General features: G+C 45.0%; 2 protein-coding genes across 4 annotated transcripts in view; one reads left to right on the forward strand and one right to left on the reverse strand.

Annotated features, from left to right (window-relative positions):
• Nucleotides 1-5,822: 5,822 nt before the first annotated feature.
• Nucleotides 5,823-19,168, reverse strand: chchd5 (coiled-coil-helix-coiled-coil-helix domain containing 5). 2 transcript variants are annotated; one of them, XM_033050892.1, is made up of 4 exons: nt 19,123-19,168; nt 13,915-14,055; nt 6,417-6,568; nt 5,823-5,983 (listed from the first exon to the last, which is right to left on the reverse strand). In XM_033050892.1, coding segments are annotated over exons 1-4 (318 nt in total). In that variant the 5' UTR covers nt 19,125-19,168; the 3' UTR covers nt 5,823-5,960. The 2 variants fall into 2 exon arrangements, with proteins under 2 accessions (XP_032906783.1, XP_032906784.1); XM_033050893.1 differs by lacking the exon at nt 19,123-19,168 and adding an exon at nt 18,073-18,199.
• A 353-nt stretch (nt 19,169-19,521) lies between these two features.
• Nucleotides 19,522-23,517, forward strand: part of atp13a1 (ATPase 13A1) — a 60,562-nt gene continuing 56,566 nt past the window's right edge. The window contains exons 1-2 of one of the 2 annotated variants that reach the window (XM_033012233.1): nt 19,713-19,820; nt 19,857-20,120. In XM_033012233.1, coding sequence (XP_032868124.1) covers nt 19,728-19,820; nt 19,857-20,120 — 357 coding nt within the window. In that variant the 5' untranslated portion in view covers nt 19,713-19,727. Of the gene's footprint in view, nt 20,121-23,517 lie in introns of both variants that reach the window. The other variant, XM_033012232.1, reaches the window with a different exon arrangement.

Here is a 23,517-nt window from a genome sequence, read left to right on the forward strand (position 1 = left end):
CAATCAGGAGCATATATTAATGCAAAGACAGACTGTGGTTTAATTTCATGAAACTCTGTTTAATCACATCCAGCTCCTGTGATGTAATGACAACTGGATCATTACATGTGGAAGGGGACTCGGTGTCAGAGCCCCAGACGGCACAGCTCAGCCCACTGCTAGTAAAAATCCACTTTATTGTGTCAACTTGACATTTCAATGGAATATGCACATGTATGAATTTCATTCAGGTGGGATTATTGTGCCTTCTTAATGCCGCCTGCTCAGAGACCGCCATGGGGATATTGAGAAACTCCAGCACCCTGAGGACACACAGTCAACAGCAGAAATGTTTTTCTGCCCGAGTTCTTAAACTTATTTTCTTCCAGCGTGTATTTAATGTACACAGTATCCTTTCATAGAGTCATAGAATCTTACAGCATTGAAACAGGTTCTTCGGCCCAACTTGCCCATACTGGCCTACACTAGTCCCACCTGCCTGCATTCGACCCAAATCCCTCCAAACCTGTCCTATCCATGTGTTTAAGAAGGAACTGCAGATGCTGGAAAATCGAAAGTACACAAAAATGCTGGAGAAACTCAGCGGGTGCAGCAGCATCTATGGAGCGAAGGAGATAGGCAACGTTTCGGGTCGAAACGTTGCCTATCTCCTTTACTCCATAGATGCTGCTGTACCCGCTGAGTTTCTCCAGCATTTTTGTGTACCTGTCCTATCCATGTACCTGTCTAATGTTTCTTAAACGCTGCAATATATCCTGCCTAAACTACCTCCTCCAGCAGCTCGTTCCATACACCTACCACCTTTTGCGTGAAAAAGTTACCCCTCTGGTTCTCTGGGCAAGAGACTCTGTGCGTCTACCCGATCTATTCCTCTCATGATTTTGTACACTGTGATTTCATAACAAAAATGATTCTCAACAAACACTTTGACAGTTTAGTTCAAGAGAGTTTATTGTCATGTGTCCCTGATAGGACAATGAAATTCTTGCTTTGCTTCAGCACAACAGAACATAATAGGTATTGACTACAAAACACATGAATAAATAAACTGATAGTGCAAATAACAGATAATGGGTTATTAATGATCAGAGTTTTGTCCGAGCCAGGTTTAATAGCCTGATGGCTGTGGGGAAGTAGCTATTCCTGAACCTGGTCGTTGCAGTCTTCAGGCTCCTGTACCTTCTACCTGAAGGTAGCAGAGAGATGAGTGTGTGGCCAGGATGGTGTGGGTCTTTGATGATACTGCCAGCCTTTTTGAGGCAGCGACTGCGATAAATCCCCTCGATGGAAGGAAGGTCAGAGCCGATGATGGACTGGGCAGTGTTTACTACTTTTTGTAGTCTTTTCCTCTCCAGGGCGCTCAAGTTGCGGAACCATGCCACAATGCAACCGGTCAGCATGCTCTCTACTGTGCACCTGTAGAAGTCAGTCAAGACTTTCAAAAACTAGGCTAGCAACCCTGTGGTGAAGGAGTGTTGTGTGGTAGAGATGACATAGAGATAGCATGGATAAATTGGGCCAAAGAGCCTGAATTCCATGCTGTAAAACTGTATAGCTGTTTACAGGAGGGATTACAGCAGACACTCAGCTTCATCCAGGGGGTAATGCATCACCATGGATTGCTATAACTATAATCATATTCCCATTGCTGCCTGTGTGATTAGGCTTTGCACACATTAGTTGCTGACTCCCTTTCACTATTGCCAACAGAACTTCCAAGGGAATTGTTAAGCACACTTAAATACCACCCATTTCAGTCACTCACACAGATAACTTCAATTAACAACTCCCCATACAAACTGTGTCTCTCTCACACACACGCACAAAAAGAGTGCATTAATCCCGCATAATTAATTCCCCAACCCATTTTTACAAGGGCATATTAAATTAGTAGCAAGCGTGTGCTCTGGAAAGGGATCCCAGATTGTCCCCAGAGGCAATAATCTGATGTAGACAAAAATGCTGGAGAAACTCAGCAGGTGAGTCAGGCAACATCTATGGAGCGAAGGAAATAGGCAACGTTTCGGGTCAAAAACCTTCTTCAGTCTGGGTCGAAACCCTTCTTCAATCTGATGATCTGTTTTCAGAAGCTAACTAATTCCATGTTTTCTCCATTATATTTCAAATAGTTCCATGGGACAATTTTCTGTACGTGAAGGAGAGGGTGGAGATTTAATTTAACACTTGATCTGATAGCTCACCTCATATGGAACAATACAACAATCCCATGGGACTATATATTGTGTCATTCGGGATTCAGTGCTTTAATCCCTGGAGTGGGACTCGAATCCGTGACCTTTTCACTCAGTCAGGAGTGTTAGACATTGAACACTGACAAAAACAAATAAGAAGGTTTAAAAAAACTGCAGATGCTGGCTAGCTTAAAATAAAAACAGAAACTGCTGGTAGGACACTGGACCCCAGACAGCATATGTGGAAAGTAGGCAGATTTTAGGTCAAAGACCCTTCATCTGAAAATGGAGAAATAAGTTGCAGAGTGGGTGAGAAGGATAGGTATTCGCTCCAAGAGGGTGAGGACTCTGTGGGGGATGTGCTTGAGAGGCGTATGAGGAGCAAGGTGCAGGTCATCCTCGACAACTCCGGGCACCCCCTCCATGAAATTCTGGAGGGTCAGAGGAGCACTCGGAACAACAACCGGCTCCTCTCCCTGCGCTGTAGAACGGAGCGGTTCAGGAGATTCTTCACCCCTGCAGCCATTAGATTTTATAATACTGACCGCTAGGCTGTATGGGGATGCTTTGCATTTTTAAGAGTTAATTATTGGGTCTTTTAAGTATTTATTGCTTTCAGGTATTGTCCATATTGTATTTTATGTATTTTTTGTCTGCTTTTGTTCTGAATGTGTGGGTTTGTTGGTTGTTGGCTTCTGGACATCTGAATTTCCCTGAGGGGATCAATAAAGTGTTTATTATTTTATTATTATTATTAGGTTATTTACAATGCAATGTATGTGGGTAAGTAGATAGTTAGAGAGAGAGAGAGAGAGAGAGAGACAGAGACAGAGACAGAGAGAGAGACAGAGAGAGACAGAGAGACAGAGAGAGACAGAGCACACAAAGGGATACGTAAAAGCCGTGGAATGCAGGTCAGAGTTGCTGCAGAGAAATGAAACCAAAAAGAAAATGCTGCTTTCCAAACTCCGATTCCAAAAGACATCTTTGCAACAACTGAAGGAGCCACTTTCAATTAAAATAAAACAAAAGTTACTGTATTCCAGGAGAATGCACGCATTTGTTAAATATGGGATAAGAGAAAGATCCACCTTTGTTATTATTGACCAAGACTATGTGCTACCACAGAAATAAAAACATAATATAAAGTATTGTAAATCATCAAAAATCTCACTCCCACTTAAACTCTGCTGTGAGTGGGCAGACTTCAAGGCATTAGTGAATAAAGATTCTTTATGTTAAAATATTTCAATGAAAAATCAGAATTAATCTGAACTAACTGAAAATGGTAAATATGCACAGGTACTAAACCTGTCTGTGTGTGTTAATAAAGTTGTGTTTGCACCCAGACACGACTTGGGTTGTTCTGTTGGCCTCAGGAATAACGATTAAAGGGAGACAGGAAACTACAGATGCTGGTTTACAAAAAAAGACACAAAGTACTGGAGTAACTCAGCGGGTCAGGCATCTCTGTAGAACATGGATAGGTGATGTTTTGGGTCAGGGACAGGATGGGTGGGGGAAAAAGTTGGAAGAGAAATGATATTGTAAATCCGTACATATCCGCCCTCTCTCCGTCGTACTAGTCGTTTAACTAGTTTCACTGTCCTGTTGAGATTCATTGTCTGGATAACTCGTTATCACCTACCCCACAGCCAACAATGGACCATTGTGGGCTCCACCTTTCCTTGATCATCATTGCTTTTTGCATATCTTTCATTCATTTTGTCGATGTACCTTCTATATCTCTTGTTTCCCTCTCCCCTGACTCTCAGTCTGAAGAAGGATCTCGACCCGAAACGTCACCAATTCCTTCTCCCCAGAGATGCTGCCTGTTCCCGCTGAGTTTCTCCAGCAGTTTGTGTCTGCAAAATTCTATGTTTTAAACATTCACTGAATGGCTCAGTTGCATTAAACCTTTATGAAATAATTTAAAACCTAATGAAAGATATGCTAATAAAAAATATTGAACATTTCCTTCAAGCCCAGAAATAGAAGATTCAGTGGTTGATATCATAAACGAGGCATGACCTTATGTTGTGAAAGACATTTAAGCCTATTGATTTAATCTGCTGATCTCCTGGTGATCTAGCAGAACTAGATATTCAAGTGAAATGGCCAGAGTTTTTGTGATGCGTAAAATGAGATTTAATGTAGAAACAAAGAACTGCAGGTGCTGGTTTATATCAAAAATAAACACAAGTGCTGGAGTAACTCAGCGGGTCAGGCAACTTTTGGAGAAAAAGTATGGGTGGCGCTTTGGGTCGGGAACCTTCTTTAGACACGAGATTGAATGAGATTTAAACCTGGGTTGGATCAGGAGAATGGAAATAGGGAGGTGTTTCCCAGCGAGAGTGGAGATACTGAAAGATGGATCAACTAAATGGCAGCATTCAGTCCCATTATAAATCGCACTCAGTACTCTTGGTTAAAAGGTGAACCATAATTTTCGTTCCTGGACCATGACCACAAATCAAGCTTTGCTCAATAAGATGCAAAGGATGAGAAAGAATATCCTGCCGAATAACCCTTACCTATTTCCCACTTTCACTTAACCTTCTATACACACAATGCGTTTGGAAAACACAAGGCATTTATTGAGCAAGCTTCCTGCAATTTTTCATCCATGCATAAAAAAATGCTTGGGAATCAGTTTTTGTACTTCAAAAATTATTTATTCAGAGAAAAGTATAATTTCAATTCCTTTCCAAATCTTAGCTAAACAAAGATAAGTTGAAGGGAATAGTATAGACAATAACATGGCAGCGATGTGAATGAAAAACATTGCGTTGGATGGAGAGATGTGAGAATGGGGCATAAATGCTGGCACATTTCAGCTGGCCCAAATGCCTGTTTGCATTGTAAATTCTCTGCAATTTCCTGAATGGTGCAGATATAATTTCTGGGATTATGTATGGTCCCAGATTGGTAAAGTTTTGTTGAAGCCTGACATGAATCAACTTACAAAGGGGTGGAATCCTCATCAGCTATGAACAGGTCAAATCTCCATGTATTCATTGCTGATACTAATGTGAGGGCATGTGCATGGCTTTCCGTTTTCAATAGCACTGCAGCACTACTGGATATGAAAAGGAATATGCAGCTCCTAGAACAGTAGAATACAAACCAGATGGATCTTGCTCCATTGGTGTCCAGCGATTCCTGGGATCACTCTATTGGAAAAGCTTCTTGCCACCATATGTTTTTCACCAATTTTGCCTCAAAGTAGTGTTCTAAATGTTGTTGTGATTAACTTTATTTCTTTTCACCCATCCGCTCCTCCCGGTCACTGCCTTCCATCGGAAAATGCACAGATAATTCCAAAGATTTCGATTTTCACGGCAATACCACGTGTCTAAGCTATTTATATTGGTTTGGTTCTTCCCTCTATGAACAAACGTGATCTCAAGCTCTTCATTGTCATCGCAGACTCTTCATTTTGATAGGTACACAAAAATGCTGGAGAAACTCAGCGGGTGCAGCAGCATCTATGGAGCGAAGGAAATAGGCAACGTTTCGGGCCGAAACGTTGCCTATTTCCTTCGCTCCATAGATGCTGCTGCACCCGCTGAGTTTCTCCAGCATTTTTGTGTATTTTCGATTTTCCAGCATCTGCAGTTCCTTCTTAAACACTTCATTTTGATACATTCCCTTATTGATAGCTGGTCATTCTTAGTCACACATCACCTTCCTTGGGTAGATTCTTCATTAAAGCAGCTTCCGCGGTGTGGAATCTGTGGCAGTGATGATCCCAAGCCCATCAAGCCATTATAAGCCTATTGCAGTATCACCTAAGAACAAAAATTAAAAGGCAAATGAGTGCAGAGTTTTGTCCATTAAAGGTTTAGTTTTGTTTGGAGATACAGCGTGGAAACAGGCCCTTCGGCACTCCGGGTCCGCGCCGGCCAGCGATCCCCGCACATTAACCCTACCCTACGCACACTACGGCCAATGTTTACATTTACCAAGCCAATTATCCTACATATCTGTACATCTTTGGGGTGTGGGAGGAAACCGCAAATCTCAGAGAAAACCCACGCGGTCACGGGGAGAACGTACAAACTCCGTACAGACAGCACCCGCAGTCGGGATCGAACCCGGATCTCCGGCGCTGCAGGTGCTGTAAGGCAGCAACTCTACCGCTGCGCCACCGTGTCGTGTAGTGCTGCGTAGTACACAGTTGTAATTTTTAAGAGAACTGTGAATCTCACAGAAATGTTATACCTGGGTTTAGTGCTTTGACTTTCTCCGCACAGGCCAGGAACTTGTTGACATGGTCTGCGCAGTTCATTACGGATGACTGGTTCTGCCTCAGACATTGCTCGAAAGTCATGAAAGGCTCGGCACATTCCGCACGGATCCTTTGAATAACTGGGCTGGAAAAAGAGTGATCAGATTTTAAAACAGGAGGATTCAATCTGTGGCAAGATTCCGGGGATAGAAACATTATAAGCAGACCCATGTTGGAATGGACTGAAATGTTTGCAGTCCAACAAAACACCTCAGTTGTTTCCAAAAACAATGCTACAGGTCTTTATAGATGAAGGGTTGTAGGTGGATAGTTCTGGCTGTTATTGGTGGCAGACAATTCTGCCGAGAGTGTCATCAATGGGAACAATGCTGATCCACTCCAACTTTCTGAGTATTGAATTGTCATACCAGGCAACGATACAGTCAGTCAGGATATTTATAGGCTTTAGAGATACAGCACTGAAACAGGCCCTTCGTTCTACAGAGTCCACACCGATCAGCGATCATCCGGTACATTAACACTATCTTGGTTCTTGGTTCTTGGTTACTTGGTCCTCCAAAATATTCCAACTGGAATTTAAACTGGAGGTGGTGAAGGGAGGGATTAAGCCAGAAAGGGTTATTGGGAAGAAAGCGCTACTTTAAATTTAGTTGCATCTGGTTGGGTAACTATAGTTGGGTGGAGATTATTCCATGCTTTAATTGTGCTGGGGAAGAACGAATTGCTGTACACATCTGTCTTTGTAGCTGGGATCACAAATTGGATCGAATGCCCTCGTCTGCTCCTAATTGGTTTGGGGTTGGTGTAGGTCTTGTGATCTATGTCTAGCTGACCGTTTAACATTTTGTAAAAACAGGTCAAACGGTGAGCTTCACGTCTGTCTTGGAGAGGGTTCCACCCCAGAGAATTCAGAAGTTTGGTGACACTCGCTTCTAATAATAAATAATAATAATGCATTTTATTTGCTGGCGCCTTTCTGGACACCCAAGGACACCTTACAGGACAAAATCACAATACATTTATCAATATTAAAATCAAGTTGATTAAAAACAAAAAACAAAAAATATACAAAACATTTTAAGTCATTAAAATCAGGATGAACATGGTGGAAGTTTTGTCGGGTATGCTAATCTAAACAGGTGTGTTTTGAGTTGTGATTTGAATTGATCGATAGTGTCCAGGTGACGGATGGGAGGTGGGAGAGTGTTCCAGAGATGTGGGGCAGAGCAGCTGAAGGCTCTGGCACCCATGGTGCTGAGTCTAAATGTGGGGACAGTTAAAATTGCAGCTGAGGAGGAACGAAGTGACCGGGAAGGAGTGTATGTATGGTAGCAGCAGGTCAGAGAGGTATTGGGGAGCAAGGTGGTGTAGGGCTTTGAAGGTCAGCAGTAAAATCTTGTAGTTAATCCGGTGGTGCACAGGGAGCCAGTGGAGCTGAGTGAGGATGGGTGTGATGTGGTCCGATGATCTGGTGCGGGTGATGATCCGGGCTGCAGAGTTCTGAATGCATTGGAGGCGATGAAGAAGTTTATTGGAGGTGCAAGTGAGGAGGGCGTTGCAGTAATCGATGCGGGATGTGACCAGAGCGTGGATGAGGACTTTTGTATTGTCTTTGGAGAGGGAGGGGCGGAGTCTGGAGATGTTGCGGAGATGAAAGTATGCAGAGCGTGTGATATTGCTGATGTGGGGGCCAAAGGAAAGTGTACTGTCCAGAATGACGCCGAGACTTTTGACATGGGAGGAGGTGGGTATGGGTGAGCCATCAACTGAAATGGTGAACGGGTGGGTTTTGGAGAGTATGGACTTTGAGCCAATTAGCATGATTTCTGTTTTATTTCCATTGAGTTTTAGAAGGTTGAGTGACATCCAGTTGCTGATAGCTTGAAGACAGGTGGTGTTAGTAACACCTCATAGGTGTTAGTAACAAATCGAGTGGCCTGTCTTTGGACACATTCGATGGATGAAATGTTTTTATCTGTGTATAATAATAATAATAATAATAATAATAATAATAATAATAATAATAATAATAATAATAATAATAATAATAATAATCATAATAATAATAAATACTTTATTGATCCCCTCAGGGAAATTCAGATGTCCAGAAGCCCCCAACCAACAAACCCACAGATTCAAAACGAACGCAGACAGAAAATACATAGAATACAATGTGGACACTACCTGAGAGCAATAAATAATTAAAAAGACCAATAATTAACTATTAAAAATTAAAAATTGCAAAATGCATCCCCCTACAGCCTAGCGGTCCGAATTATAAAATCTAATGGCTGCAGGGGTGAAGGATCTCCTGAACCGCTCCGTTCTACAGGGCAGGGAGAGGAGCCGGTTGTTGTTCCGAGTGCTCTTTTGACTCTCCAGAATTACATGGAGGGGATGCCCGGGGTTTTTCAGGATGACCTGCACCTTGTGCCTCATACGCCTCTCAAGCACATCCATCCCAGAGTCTACTCTCCCCTCCAGCACTGAGCTAGCTCGTTTAACCAGTTTGACCAGCTTCTTGTTGTTTTTTGCACTAATGCTGTTGCCCCAGCAGACAACAGCAGTAGAAAATAACACTTGCAACCACAGTGTTGTAAAACATAGTGCAGCATATCATTACACACATTGAAGGATTTGAGCCTTCTGAGGAAAAAGAGTCTGCTCTGGCCTTTTTTGTAGAGAGAGTCAGAGTTGACAGACCAGTCCAGTTTGTTATCAAGGTGCACTCCAAGGTATTTATATGTCTGCACCACCTCAATGTCAGCCCCTGCAGCGTTGACCGGCTGAAGGGGGAGCTTGGACCTGCCAAAGTTAACCACCATCTCTTTAGTCTTAGTTGAGTTCAGGATGAGACAGTTCTCTTCACTCCAGGCACAAAAGGCACTGGTCAAGTTCCTGTATTCCTCCTCCTGCCCGTTCCTTACACATGCCACAATCGCTGTATCATCTGAATATTTCTGTACGTGGCATGTGTCAGACTTATAGTTAAAGTCTGCTGTATACAGGGTGAAGAGGAACGGGGCCAGAACCGTTCCCTGTGGGGCTCCAACATTGCACACCACTGTGCCAGAGACACTGTCCCCCAGCTTGACAAACTGTGGTCGACCCGTCAGGTAGTCGTATATCCAGGAGATAAATGTGGAATCCACCCCCATCTTCTTAAGCTTGTCATTCAGAATCAGGGGTTGGATGGTGTTGAACGCACTTGAGAAGTCGAAGAACATAATCCTCACATAGCCACCGGGTTTGTCCAAAAAGGAGTAGTTCCGGTGCAGCATGTAGAGGACTGCGTCATCCACCCCAATGTTCTCCTGGTATGCAAACTGTAGTGGGTCGAGTGCGTGCTGGACTTGTGGTCTCAGGAGACGAATGAGTAGCCGCTCCATTGTTTTCATGATATGGGATGTAAGGGCCACCGGTCTGTAGTCGTTGATCTCGGTCGGCCGCCCTGCTTTGGGAACCGGCACGAGACATGATGTTTTCCACAGACCTGGTACCCTCCCCGACTGGAGGCTCAGGTTGAAAATGGTCTGGAGCGGCTCCGCCAGCTGAGCCGCACAGTCTTTTAGTAGCCTGGGACATACACCGTCAGGGCCAGCTGCTTTACCAGGGCGCAACCTCCTCAGCTCAGCTCTCACCTCGTCGCCGTGAAGAACAGTTGAGGAGATGCCGGCATAGGAGGTGCTGCAGCTGTGGCGTTGGGGGGGGCTGCCTCGTGGAGGTCCCAAGCTGCAACTGCGTAGTCCAAATGAGGTCTAACGAGGGTGAAATACAGCTTCTCCTTGACAGAAGCTGAACAATGATGAATCCTACACACTAGGGACAATTTATGTTTTTACCGAAGCCAATTAACCAACAAACCTGTACGTCTTTGGAGTGTGGGGTGAAACCAGGAGAACATACAAACTCCGTACAGACAGCACCCATAGTCAGCATCAAACCCAGGTCTGGTGCGAAAAGGCAGAAACTCTACCGCTGCACCACTGTGCTGCCCTTTCTACTTTCTACAAGGTATTTGTGGAAGTTTGCTAGAGTATTTGGTGACATGCTGAAACTCTCTGCACTTATTAGAAAGAAGTGTGCAGATGCACTTTCTTTGTGCTTACATCTATGCGCGGGGCCCAGTACAGGTCATCCCCAAGATGTTATTCCCAGAAGTTTTAAGCTGATAACTCTATCCATGAAAACAAGCAAATGGTCTCCTGATAAATTCCTTTTAAATTAAAGATGAGTTGCTTTGTTGTGTTGACATTGGGAGGTTGTTGTTGTGGCATTATACAAGCAGCTGTTCCATCTCTTTCCTGTATGTTGATCCATCACCTGTGATTTGGCCAACAACAATGGTGTTGGTGGTGAATTTATAGATGGCATTAGATTTTCCTCTGCTACTGTTACGGCTGTAAGGTGAGTGGAGCGAAGGGCAAAATACGTAGCCTTGAGGTGCACACCCTAATTCCACTTTGGCAAAATGGAACACCATTGCAACGTCTTGTACTACAATCGACTTGCCCTCATTATGATTTTGCACCAAAGTTTTTTTGCAGTCTTCTTTTACGTAACATAGAAAATAGGTGCAGGAGTAGGCCATTCGGCCCTTAGAGCCAGCACCGCCATTCAATATGAGCATGGCTGAATCAGTACCCCGTTCCAGCTTTCTCTCCATATTCCTTGTTTCCGTAACATTTATGTTACGTTTATGTTACATAACATTTATGGATGTTGTTTTGGCAGGTTTGGAGGGATATGGAACAAATGTTGGCAAGTGGGACTAGTGTAGCTGGCACATGTTGACTGGTGTGGGCAAGTTAGGCCGAAGGGCCTGTTTCCACAATGTATCACTCTATGATTTATGTGTAATGTATTTGTGTGTGTTTATCTGAGTCAATGTGTCTGTGATACTTGCTGCAAGCAACATTTTCATTGTATCTTGTCTTTACCATACTCATGCCCATAACAAATTGAACACGTCAATGAAGCAGGGACATTGTTACTGATCTGCCATGATTGAGGTCTGCTGATGAAAAAGTCAGGGATCTGTTTGCAAAGGGAGTCTTGGAGCTGGGTGATGTTTGAAGACCATCTTCTTTTCGTGTCCATCTTGTGACAAATGCTGACCTCCATCATGAAAAGGACGCAAGCTTCCGGCGACAATCAGTGTGAGCCATCACTTGTGGCAATAGATGATGGTGGTAGCAGAATTAGCTCAGGATACTTCCAGTTACCAGCCCCGCGACGTGGACACTTCTGCTATGGGGCTTTTGAAGACCATGAATGTGTTTTACATTGAGCTGCACATTGTTTTACAGTGAGATGCTTCGGAGCAGAGTGGAGAGCCAGTGAAACAGCATCTGCTGTTGACCTGTTGTGGCGATAGGTAAAATGCTAACTCTGTTTCTTTTCCCACAGATGTGGCCTGACCTATGGACCCTTTCCAGTATTTTCTGTTACCTTGAGTCTCATTGATGTCAGTTCTTTGTAAATGGAAAACTGCACCAAGTTCAAGTGAGTTTATTGTCATGTGTCCCTGATAGGACAATGAAATTCCTGCTTTGCTTCAGCACAACAGAACATAGTAGGCATTGACTACAAAACACATGAATAAATAAACTGATAAAGTGCAAATAACAGATAATGGGTTATTAATGTTCAGAGTTTTGTCTGAGCCAAGTTTAATAGCCTGATGGCTGTGGGGAAGTAGCTATTCCTGAACCTGGTCGCTATATGCTAGCTATAATCAATTATTTTGAGTTAAAACTAACGAGACGTTAAATTCTTACATCTAGAGCAACAGTGCAAGGACAGTCAGTGACTTGGCGAGATGAATGTGTAATAAACAAGCTGTACCAAATTAGGTGAAGAAAAACAATGTACGAAAAATCTATAGGGAAATGGAGTAACAACATCTCCAGGAAAATGTAAAAACAGGTTTAAAAACAAGTCAGCAGGACAAGATAAGAACTCCTAGGGCAAGACGACAAACATTTAATCCCACAGCACTAATAGAAAGAGGTAAACTAGGATTAGGAAGCCTCATGAATTAAATTGCTGAGGAACAAGGCATTCATACAAACTAATGTTTAATCTTCTCGCTCCTTATTTCAGCTTGCTCCATCTAACAAAATGGCCTCCTCATCTCTTCTGCATTGTGCAATTATCCAGCTTTTCCTTAAATGCATCCACCAACCACTCCATGTGGCGATGATGTTTAGTTCAGTTTAGAGATACAGTGTGGAGCCAGGCCCTTCAGCCCACCGAGTCCTTACTGACAAGCAATCCCCATACACTAGGACTATCCGACACAGTCGGGACAATTTACAATTTTACCACAGCCAATTAGCCTACAAACCTGTAGGTCTTTGGAGTGTGGGAGGAAACCGGAGCACCCAGAGAAAACCCACTCGATCACAGGGAGAACGTACAATGAGGAGTTTGGGGTAGAGTATTCCAAAGATTCATAACTCTCAGAAAAATAATTTCTCTGAAACAGGTGACACCTTTCTTTGGAATGATGTCTCTTAGGCCTAGATACTGCACCTTGAGGGGAATATTCCTTCAGCATCATCCAAATCATTGATATAGATGACAAACAGCATTGGGCCCAGCATCAATCCCTGAGGCACACTACTAATCACAGGCCTCTAGTCTGAAAAACCTTCCACCACCACCCTCCTACCATTAAGCCTCATTAACTATAGGAAGTGCTTTCAGTGACTGGTTCTCCAGAAAATGTGGCCACATTTTTACAAAAAGTTGTAAACACTGCCCAGTCCATCATCGGCTCTGACCTCCTCACCATCGAGGGAATCTACCACAGTCGCTGCGTCAAAAAGGCTGGCAGCATCATCAAGGACCCACACCATCCTGGCCACACACTCATCTCTCTACTGCCTTCAGGTAGAAGGTACAGGAACCTGCAACATCCATGTTCAGGAACAGCTTCTTCCCCACAGCCATCAGACTATTAAACTCAACTCAAACAAAAATCTGAACTTTAATAGCCTATTGCACTTTATATGCTTATTTATGTGTTCAATGATATATGGACACACTGATCTGTTCTGTATTTATTTATTTATGCCTTCAATATTCTCTTGTGCTGAAGCAAAGCAAGAATTTAATTGTCCATTCTGGGACACATGACAATAAACTCTCTTGAACTTGAACTCTTAAACATACATTACATATAGAGACGGTGATTAAGGGATAAGGAGTGAATGTGCATCACTCTACTCTTCCAGCAGAGTGATGCAGATTGTCGTCAAGTGGGTTCAGTTTAACAATTCACCCAAAAGACAATATTTCTGATAGAATAGTAGTTGCCTAAATGTGGTGCTGTTGAATGCTCATCACTCTGACTCGGGCATGACTACTTGTGGGCACCCTCCATGCTCAGCTGATCGCTCCCCGGGCACCCAAACATCTACTGCGCATCTTTCAAAAACGGCTGCAATGCTTAAACAAACTCACTGTGACGATGTGCACTGGGCAACTGCGGTTTTAAGTTGATCACAGTCCTTTTGCCATGTGGATGGGTTCAATGAGACACACTCCCCATATGCCTCCATCTCCTTTGAGCAGTACCGAGCCGTTATCTCAAAAGCTGCTTGCCTGTGAGTAAAACAAAGCAAAGATTAGACACACTCAGGATGAATGGCACTTAGTTACAGCAAAACTATTTTGTTTGGAAGAGCAAATAGAGTCAGATTGTGGAAACAGGTCCTTCAGCCCAACCTACCCACACCAACCTACCCACAACCACCCACACCACTAATGTCTCATCTACATTAGTCCCACCTGCCTGCATTATCCCATATGCCTCTAAACCTGTCCTGTCAAGAGGCAAGAGGCAAGAGTGTTTTTTTGTCATATGTCCTGGACAGGACAATTAAATTCTTACTTGCTGCAGCACAACAGAATATGTGAATATTTAAACATTGTATATAACAGGAATAAAAAAATAAAAAGTTCAATAAATAACAAATATAGTGCAAATAACAAATAATAATATAGTCTTTTGCAGTTCAGAGCTCATAGCTTATTCGTTGTGTTTAATACCCTGATGGCTGTGGGGAAGTAGCTCTTCCTGAACCTGGACGTTACAGTTTTCAGGCTCCTGTACCTTCTTCCTGATGGCAGTGGTGAGATAAGTGTGTGGCCAGGATGGTGCGGGTCCTTGATGATTTTGGCTGCCCTTTTGAAGGCATCTATCGACTACGATAGATGCCTTCGACGGTGGGGAGGTCAAAGTCGATGATGGACTGGGCAGTGCTCACAACTTTTTGTAGTCTTTTTCGCTCCTGGACCAGGAGCAAAAAAGTTGCCGAACCAGGCCACAATGCAACCAGTCAGAATGCTCTCTACCGTGCACCTGTAGAAGTTTAGGAGAATCCTCTTCGACATGCCGAATCTTCTCAGGAAGTAGAGTTGCTGATGTCAAGTCAAGTCAAGTTTATTTGTCACATACACATACGAGATGTGCAGTGAAATGAAAGTGGCAATTCTCGCGGACTTTTGTGCAAAAAGACAAACAACCTATAAACACAATCATAACACACATATACCTTTACATAATAAATAATGGAAGGAAAAACGTTCAGTAGAGTTAGTCCCTGGTGAGATAGGCATTTACAGTCCGAATGGCCTCTGGGAAGAAACTCCTTCTCAACCTCTCTGTTCTCACCGCATGGCAACGGAGGCGTTTGCCTGACCGTAGCAGCTGGAACAGTCCGTTGCAGGGGTGGAAGGGGTCTCTCATGATATTGTTGGCTCTGGAGTTGCACCTCCTGATGTATAGTTCCTGCAGGGGGGCAAGTGAAGTTCCCATAGTGCGTTCGGCCGAACGCACTACTCTCTGCAGAGCCTTCTTGTCCTTGGCAGAGCAATTCCCAAACCAGATGGTAATGTTCCCGGACAAGATGCTTTCCACCGCCGCTGCGTAGAAGCACTGGAGGATCCTCGGAGACACTCTGAATTTCCTCAATTGCCTGAGGTGGTAAAGGCGCTGCCTTGCCTTACTCACGAGTGCTGAGGCGTGTGATGCCCATGTCATATCCTCGGAGTTGTGGACTCCCAGATATTTAAAACAGTTCACCCTATCCACAGGATCCCCATTTATCCTCAATGGAGTGTACGTCCTCGGATGATGTGCCCTCCTAAAGTCCATAATCAGCTCCTTCGTTTTTTTGATGTTCAGAGGAGGCTGTTATCCTGGCACCAGAGTGCTAGATCAGCCACCTCCTCCTGGTAGGCCTTCTCATCGTTGTCTGAGATCAGGCCCACCACCACAGTGTCATCAGCAAACTTAATTATTGAGTTGGAGCTGAACCTAGCCACACAGTCATGTGTGTACAGGGAGTACAATAGGGGGCTGAGGACGCAACCCTGGGGCGATCCTGTGCTCAGGGTGAGGGACTTCGATGTATTCCCTCCCATCTTGACTACCTTGTAAAGATGTGCCTTCTTTACAATTGCATCAGTGTGCTGGGTCCAGGAAAGATCTTACATATGCACGCCCAGGAATTTGAAGTTATTGACCCTCTCCACCATCATCCCGTTGATATAAACAGGATTGTGGGTCCTCATCCTTCCACCGCTAAAGTCCACAATCAGTTCCTTGGTCTTACTGTCCATGTACCTGTCCAATGTTTCTTAAACGTTGCGATAGTACCAGCCTCAACAACCTCCTCCGGCAACTCATTACATACACCCACCACCCTTTGTGTGAAAAAGTTTCCCCTCAGGTTCCTATTAAATCTTTTCTCCCTCACCTTCAACCCATGTCCTCTGGTTCTCAAAGCTTTTTACTGTACCTCAGTACACGTGACAATAATAAACTAAACTACTCTAAAAGGCGATCTGAGGAGAAAGTTGTTTTTTCACACAGTGAATGCTTGATATCAGTAACACACAGCCAGAGGGGATAATGGAATTAGATACAATTACTATATTTAAGAGGCATTGATACCGACACCTAAATAGGCAAGGCACCCAAGTACAGGGTTTTAATGTCTGCAAATTGGATTAATGCAAGGTGCAATAAGGTCAGTGCGGATGTGGTTAGCCAGAGTTTAGTTTAGTATAGAGATACAATGTGGAAACAGGCCCTTCGGCCCACCGAGTCCACACTGACAAGCAATCCCCATACACTAGGACTATCCTGCACACTAGGGACAGTTTACAATTTTACCAAAGCCAATTAACCTACAAACCTGTACGTCTGTGGAGTGCGGGAGGAAACCGGAGCACCCAGAGAAGACCCATGTGGCCACGGGAGAGAACATACAAACTCCATAATGACAACACACCGGCGCTGAAAGGCAGCAACTCTACCGCTGCACGCGTGCTGCCAATGGCCCATTTGTGTTCTGTACAAGTCTATAACTTTAATTTGTATGTGTTGAGCTGAATTAAGAGTGTCCTGTTCAAAATTGAAATGGCAGAGAACCCTCTTTATGCATACCGTTCCATCGCTGGAATGCTATCAGGTTTATAACATCCATGATGAAGCAAACAGTACAAAATATTAAACTGCTGGTATATTCAAATGCTTGGCACACCCATTCAACCTCAGGATCCCAAAATCAGATCCCTTAGTTACACCGAGTAAGGTCTGTTAGTGTCTCAATAATGAAATGGTCTGCAATTAGAGTTCAAAGGCTATTGACTGATGTTACAGAAGAGCTGACCTGGTGGTTATATTGTTGCATCAGTCAATATCACTGCTATAGCGGGGTTGCACGTAAGGTCACTGGGTCATAGGGCTTGACGCACGGAGCCGCTCAATCCATCTGGAGGACATCCGTAACTTCCGGTATATGTTATTAATGCAAGAAACGCGTACTTTCCTACCTGTTAAAAACCGCCAAAATGTTGAATTTTTGCGCTGAAAAAAAATGTGGAAGTCGGGGTAAGTGTGAGAGACGTACCCAACTTCAGAATTCCAAAAGTGAAGTGAAATGAAGGTAAAGAGAAGCGAGAGCTGAAGGGACAACAGCAGCTAAAGTGTTTGGGGAACATTGGCTGTGCAGATATCGGAATTGAAAATATTGGGAATTATCGCGTTTGCTCACTGCATTTCATCAACAATAAGGCATTATTTGTGTTTTTTCTTGATTCCTTTGGTATCTAAAAAGTCTCAGAAGTGATAAATCTGGCTGTAAATTTTTCTTCAGAGGCGTTTTCATTTTGTATGTAAAAACCCACTTGAGAACCATGGGCGATTTAAAAAAATTACAGCCAGATTTATCACGTCTGAAACTTTTTAAGTTGCCAAAGGAATCAAGAAAAAACACAAATAATGCCTTTGTTGATGAAATGCAGTGAGCAAACGGCCAATGTTTGCCAAGCGCTCTGGCTGTTGTTGTCCCTTCAGCTCTCGCTTCTATCTACTATTTCTCCTCACTTTTGAAATTCTGAAGTAGGCTAAATGTCTCACACGTTTATCCCGATTTCCATAATTATTTACAACGCAAAAATTGACAATTTCGGCGGGTTTTAACGGGCCCGCTAAGCTGGAAACAATGGTAAGTGCCTACCTGCAGTTCATCGCATGTACTCCATCTGGAGTAGCGTAGCAACAGTACGGGTCATGGGTCGTGACCCGACTGCCGTGAAACCTCCCTATACCTAATGTAATGAAGTGTTCAAGAGATTATCAGCAACTTCATAGATTCTGGTTGTGAGAAGAGAACTCAAGTTCCTTTCCTCTTTTCTAATTAAAGATCCCGATGTAAAACATTAACTGCCGCTATTTTGCACTAAACGTTATTCCCTATCATGTATCTGCACACTGTGAATGGCTCAATTATAATCATATATAGTCTTTCCACTGTGTAAGAAGCAACTGCAGATGCTGGTTTACACCGAAGATAGACACAAAAAGCTGGAATAACTCAGCGGGCCAGGCAGCATCTCTGGAGAGAAGGAATGGGTGACGTTTCGGGTCATGACCGAAGAAGGGTCTCGACCCGAAACGTCACCCATTCCTTCCCACCAGAGATGCTGCTTGTCCCGCTGCATTACACTAGCTTTTTGTGTCTATCTGTGGTCTTTCCGCTGACTGGTTAGCACACAACAAAAGCCTTTCACTGTACCTTGGTACATGTGACAATAAACTAAACTGAACCGAGATAGTAGTTCAAGACTGCTCTCAAGTTCATAAGGTCATAAGTGATAGGAGCAGAATTCAGCCATTCGGCCCATCAAGTCTACTCCGCCATTCAATCGCGGCTGATCTATCTCTCAATCCTAACCTCATTCTCCTGCCTTCTCCCCATAACCCCTGACACCCATACTAATCATGAATCTATGTATATCTGCCTTAAAAATATCCATTGACTTGGCCTCTACAGCCTTCTGTGGCAAAGAAATCCACAGATTCACCACCCTCTGCCTAAAGAAATTCCTCATCTCCTTTCTAAAAGAACGTCCTTTAATTCTGAGACTGTGACCTCTAGTCCTAGACTCTCCCACTAGTGGAAACACCCTCTCCACAGCCACTCTATCCAAGCCTTTCACTATTCGCTGTGGTAGGATGGTACGGTTGCCTTCCCCAGCAGGACACCGTGCTCCACTCGGCCCATTCCTCTTCCCCTACTATCCCTCGAGCGATAAGGGGATACTGGTGCCCCCCACGGGCCGCTCCTCCGCCCCAGTCCCAGCCCCAGCTTCACTCACATGGCGCCGGCAACCTCCACACGCCGCAGGCAACTGGGTGGGAACCACCCACCGACCCCCGCTGATTGGGCTATCAGTCTGCCAATCAGGCGCAACACCCTCCTGATTGGACAATGGGGGCGGGACAACCACTGGATCCGCCCACCTATCACCGTCTATTGGACGGTCCGCCTGTCCATCATCACTTGATTGGATAATGGAGGCGGGACATCCACTGGCACCGCCCACCGGCCCCCGCCTATTGGATCGGCCGCCTGCTCATCATCATTTGATGGACAATGGGGGCGGGCCGTCCAATGGCACCGCCCACCGGCCGCTGATTGGAGCAGCCCCCTGTCCGTCATCGCTTCCTCCTCCTGATTGGCTAATGGGTAATATCTCTAAATCCAGGCATTTGAGGGTTTGAGGCCACTCTGGGCGAGTGGATCACTTCACGTGACACAGTTAGGGACCGGATTGTCGGAGATCAGATGATATAGTATCAGGTGGACGGAGTAGACGGTTATTCATGTTACGAGGGGAGGAACAGGCAGAGCGGAAGTGCCGGTTGCTATGGAGGTCACGTGTGACGTGCTCCGGAAGTAGCGGTCGCCACTGAGGGCGGGATGCCGGTCGCTGTGCAGCGTCACCGCGGCGGGCCTGGTGCTCCGAGTCCGGCCATGAAGGCGGTGCAGGAGGACACGGAGCCGCTGCTGGGGCCGGGACAGGACGAGGACCAGGGCGAGGGCGAGGGCCCGAGGAGAGCGGGCGGCCTCCACGAGGAGCTGGTGGAGAGCGTGTCGCTGTACCGCCGCCGGCCCTTGCCGCTGTACGGCACGCTGGGGCCTTTCGCCGCGCTCTACGCCGCCTGGCTCTACCTGTGGGTCGGCCACTACGGGGTCAGCCAGTACCCGGAGGCGGGCCTCATCGCTCTCGCCGCGCTCGCCATCCTGCACATCCTCACCGTGCTGTCGGGGCACTGGTCTGTGCACGCTCATTGCCTGCTCACTTGCACCGCGGTAAGAATGCGCACCTTATAGACCCCAAACCGCTGGAGTAGCTCAGCGGGTCAGACAGCAGCATCTCTGGAGAAAAGGAGACCCGAAATGTCACCCATTCCTTCTCTCCAGAGATGCTGTCTGACCCGTTGAGTTACTCCAGCTTTTTGTGTTTATCTTCGGTTTAAACCAGCATCTGCAGTTCCTTCCTACACAAATGTATTATTATAGACAGACCGTCTGAAGAAGGGTCCCGACCCGAAGAGATGCTGCCTGTCATGCTTGGTTACTCCAGCATTTTGTGTCTCTCTTCGGTGTAAACCAGCATCTGTAGTCTACACGAATGTATCATCGCTATCCACTGAAGGTAAACCCAGCTACTGGCGCGCGTAACGTCCAGTGATGGACAGGTCCAGCACAGAAGATGGACACAAAATGCTGGAGTAACTCAGCGGACCACACAGCATCTCTGGAGAGAAGGAATGGGTGTCGTTTTGGGTTGAGACCCTTCTTCAGACTGGCTATACCGAAGTACCCCCAGCTGGATATGCACGGAGACATGCTGGAGTATTGAGATGGGATTATACTCTGGGAGGGATGTGTGCATTGCAAGTTTGCTTGGACACAGAGAAGAGGTGTACGTTGTGGCTGTGTTAGGGTTCAGGAACTGGGGCTGTACAGTGTGGGTGTATCAGGGTAGAGGGACGGGGGAATGTGCAGTGCGGATATGCTCGGGTACAGGTAGATGTAAAACCCAAAGTGCTGCAGTAACTCAATGTGTCAGGCAACATCTCTCGAGGACATGGATAAGTTGGGGAGTTTTGTGTCTGAATAAGGGTCCTGACTTGAATTGTTGCATATCGTGTCCTCCAGATATACTGCCTGACACACTAGTTTGTTCTATGCAAGATTCCAGGCTATGGGGCCAGGTGTTGCACAGTGTGTGTGCAGGAGACGGGGACTGTGGCTGTTCTGTGTGTTTTACATGATACAGGGACTGATGTGGTAGAGTGTGTATGTCTACAGGATACAGGAATTCGGACTGTACAGTGTGTTTGTGTGCCAAGGTACAGTGACTAGGTGTGTCGGAAAGAACTCCAGATGCTGGTTTAACTCGAAGGTAGACACAAAATGCTGGAGTAACTCAGCGGGTTAGGCAGCATCTCTGGAGAGAAGGAATAGGTGACGTTTTGGATCGAGAGCCTTCTTCAGACACAGGGACTAATTGTATTGTTATGTGTGTGCACACCAGGGACTGTGTATGAGTGCTGCAAGTGTAAAATCGAAAAATACTGCAGATACTCAGCAGGTCTGGTGGAATCTGTGGAGAGGGGTGAAATTAAGGTTTTAGGTTGCCTATGAGAATTGGGAACATTTCTAGGTTTTAAGTTACGAAGAAGGGATGGGGAGTGCAGGTATATCTGGATTCAGGGCAAGAAACGTGCTGCTGGTGTGCCTGGCTACAAGGATGAGGAATATAAAATGTAAATAGTGCCAAGTACAGGATTAAGGAGGTACTTTGTGGGTGTAGGAAGGAACTGCAGATGCTGCTTTAAACTGAAGATACACAAAAAGTTGGAGTAACTCAGCGGGTTTGTCAGTATCTCTGGAGAAATGGAATCGGTGACGTTTCGGATCGAGACCCTTCAGACCCGAGTCTGAAGAAGGGTCTCGATCTGAAATGTCACCTATTCCTTTTCTCCAGCTTTCTGTCCACTTTGTGGGTGTGCCTGGTACAAAGAAAGGAAAAGTGCCGTGCAGGTGCGCTTAGTTACCTGAATGGGTAACGTGCACCTGATATCATTTTAATTTACAGTCCCTGGGGTTGTTAACTTCCATTGCAGCTCTGAGTTGTGAAATGGATGAGATCTGCAGACTTTGCCACAGCTGACGTTTCAGGAGCATGTTTGGAATGCTGGGCCATTCTATTGTTTGCTCATGTACCCTTCTACCTCCCATTATAAACGTTTGAATTGCTTGGTGTTTTCCCTGGTAGATGCTTCACTATTTTTAGCCATCATAGGTTAGGGGTTGAAGAGATTATTGCATTAATTTTTAAAGACATTTTGACAGTGTTTATTTAAACTGGAAATCCTTTGCCCTTCAATTTAGCCCAATTTGTCCATGCTGATCAAGATGCTCCATCCTAAGCTACTCCCATTTGGCCCATATCCGTCCAAACTTTTCCTATCCATATACCCGTGTGTATGTGCAGGAAAAAACTGCAGATGCTGGTTTAAAACGAAGAAAGATACAAAATGCTTGAGTAACTCAGCGGGAAAGGCAGCTTCTCTGGAGAGAAGGAATTGTTGACGTTTCGGATCGAAACCCTTCTATAGACTGAAAGGCTTTTGTGCCCTTTTTGCCATTCATAGTCATAGCGTTGGAAACAGGCCCTTCAGCCCAACTTGCCCACACATGTCCCAACTACACTAGTCGCACCTGCCTGCATTTGGCCCATATTCCTCAAACTGTCCTATCCATATACCTGTCTAACTGTTTCTTAAATGTTGGTATGGTCCCTGCCTCAACTACCACCTCTGGTACCTTGTTCCATACACCCACCACTCTTTGTGTGAAAAAGTCACCCCTCAGATTCCTATTAAATCTTTTTCCCTGCACCTTAAACCTATGTCATCTGGTCCTCTGTTCACCTACTCTGGGCAAGAGACCTAATTTAGTTCAGGGTTAATCTTTTTGCTTGGCAGCACTTTCCAGTACTAACTTAAAATCTGTTGGTTCCTTTGATATCTTTAAAACAAACTATTACCCTCCATCATGAGTTTGGAGAGCTTGAGATTCCCTACCCTGGGTAAAAAGACATCCATAAACCTCCAGATTCAATCTTCTTCCATATTGACATCTCCAATGTGATGTCACCACCACAATACCCATGTCCTCAACCTTGTTTTTCAATACTCCCAAGGGGACAGTTCTTCCTTTTCTGCTTTTCCTACCTCCTACCTCCTGCCCCCCCCCCCTCCCCCCATGTCCCCTTTCAGTCTGAAGAAAGGATCAGACCCGAAACGTTACCCATCCTTTTTTCCCCAGAGATGCTGCTTGACCTGCTGAGTTGCTACAGCACTTTGTGTTGACCCTTTTCCTTCCTCCAGTCCCCCCCCCCCCCTCCAGAAGAAGGGTTTCGACCTGCTGAATTACCCCAGCATTTTATGTCTATGGACTTCCTGCTTGTTGTGATTCATATTTCCAGCTATAACCACTCAACTTTGCACATTATGATGCAATAATAGGAGATGCTACACCTGTTTTTACTTTCATCCTGACCTGGGCCCAAACTATTCTCCAAGTGAATTGTACAGTGTAGTGCATTTGGTGCTCCAATGTGCTCAAAATAGTCAATACTTTGGTTCTCATCTTCAAAATTATTTTACATTCTGGAATATTTTGTGTCTTGGTC

Source organism: Amblyraja radiata, chromosome 35 (assembly GCF_010909765.2).
Source record: "Amblyraja radiata isolate CabotCenter1 chromosome 35, sAmbRad1.1.pri, whole genome shotgun sequence".
NCBI lineage: Eukaryota > Metazoa > Chordata > Chondrichthyes > Rajiformes > Rajidae > Amblyraja > Amblyraja radiata.

Bases quoted from the DNA above. Each gene is read 5' to 3' on its own strand.
- chchd5 (XM_033050892.1), bottom strand. The intron at 6,569-13,914 runs GTGAGTTTGTTT...CTCTTTTTCCAG, and splicing joins GCCCAGTGCACATCGTCACA to CCCAGTTATTCAAAGGATCC. The intron at 5,984-6,416 runs GTATAACATTTC...TTTTGTTCTTAG, and splicing joins AGTCAAAGCACTAAACCCAG to GTGATACTGCAATAGGCTTA.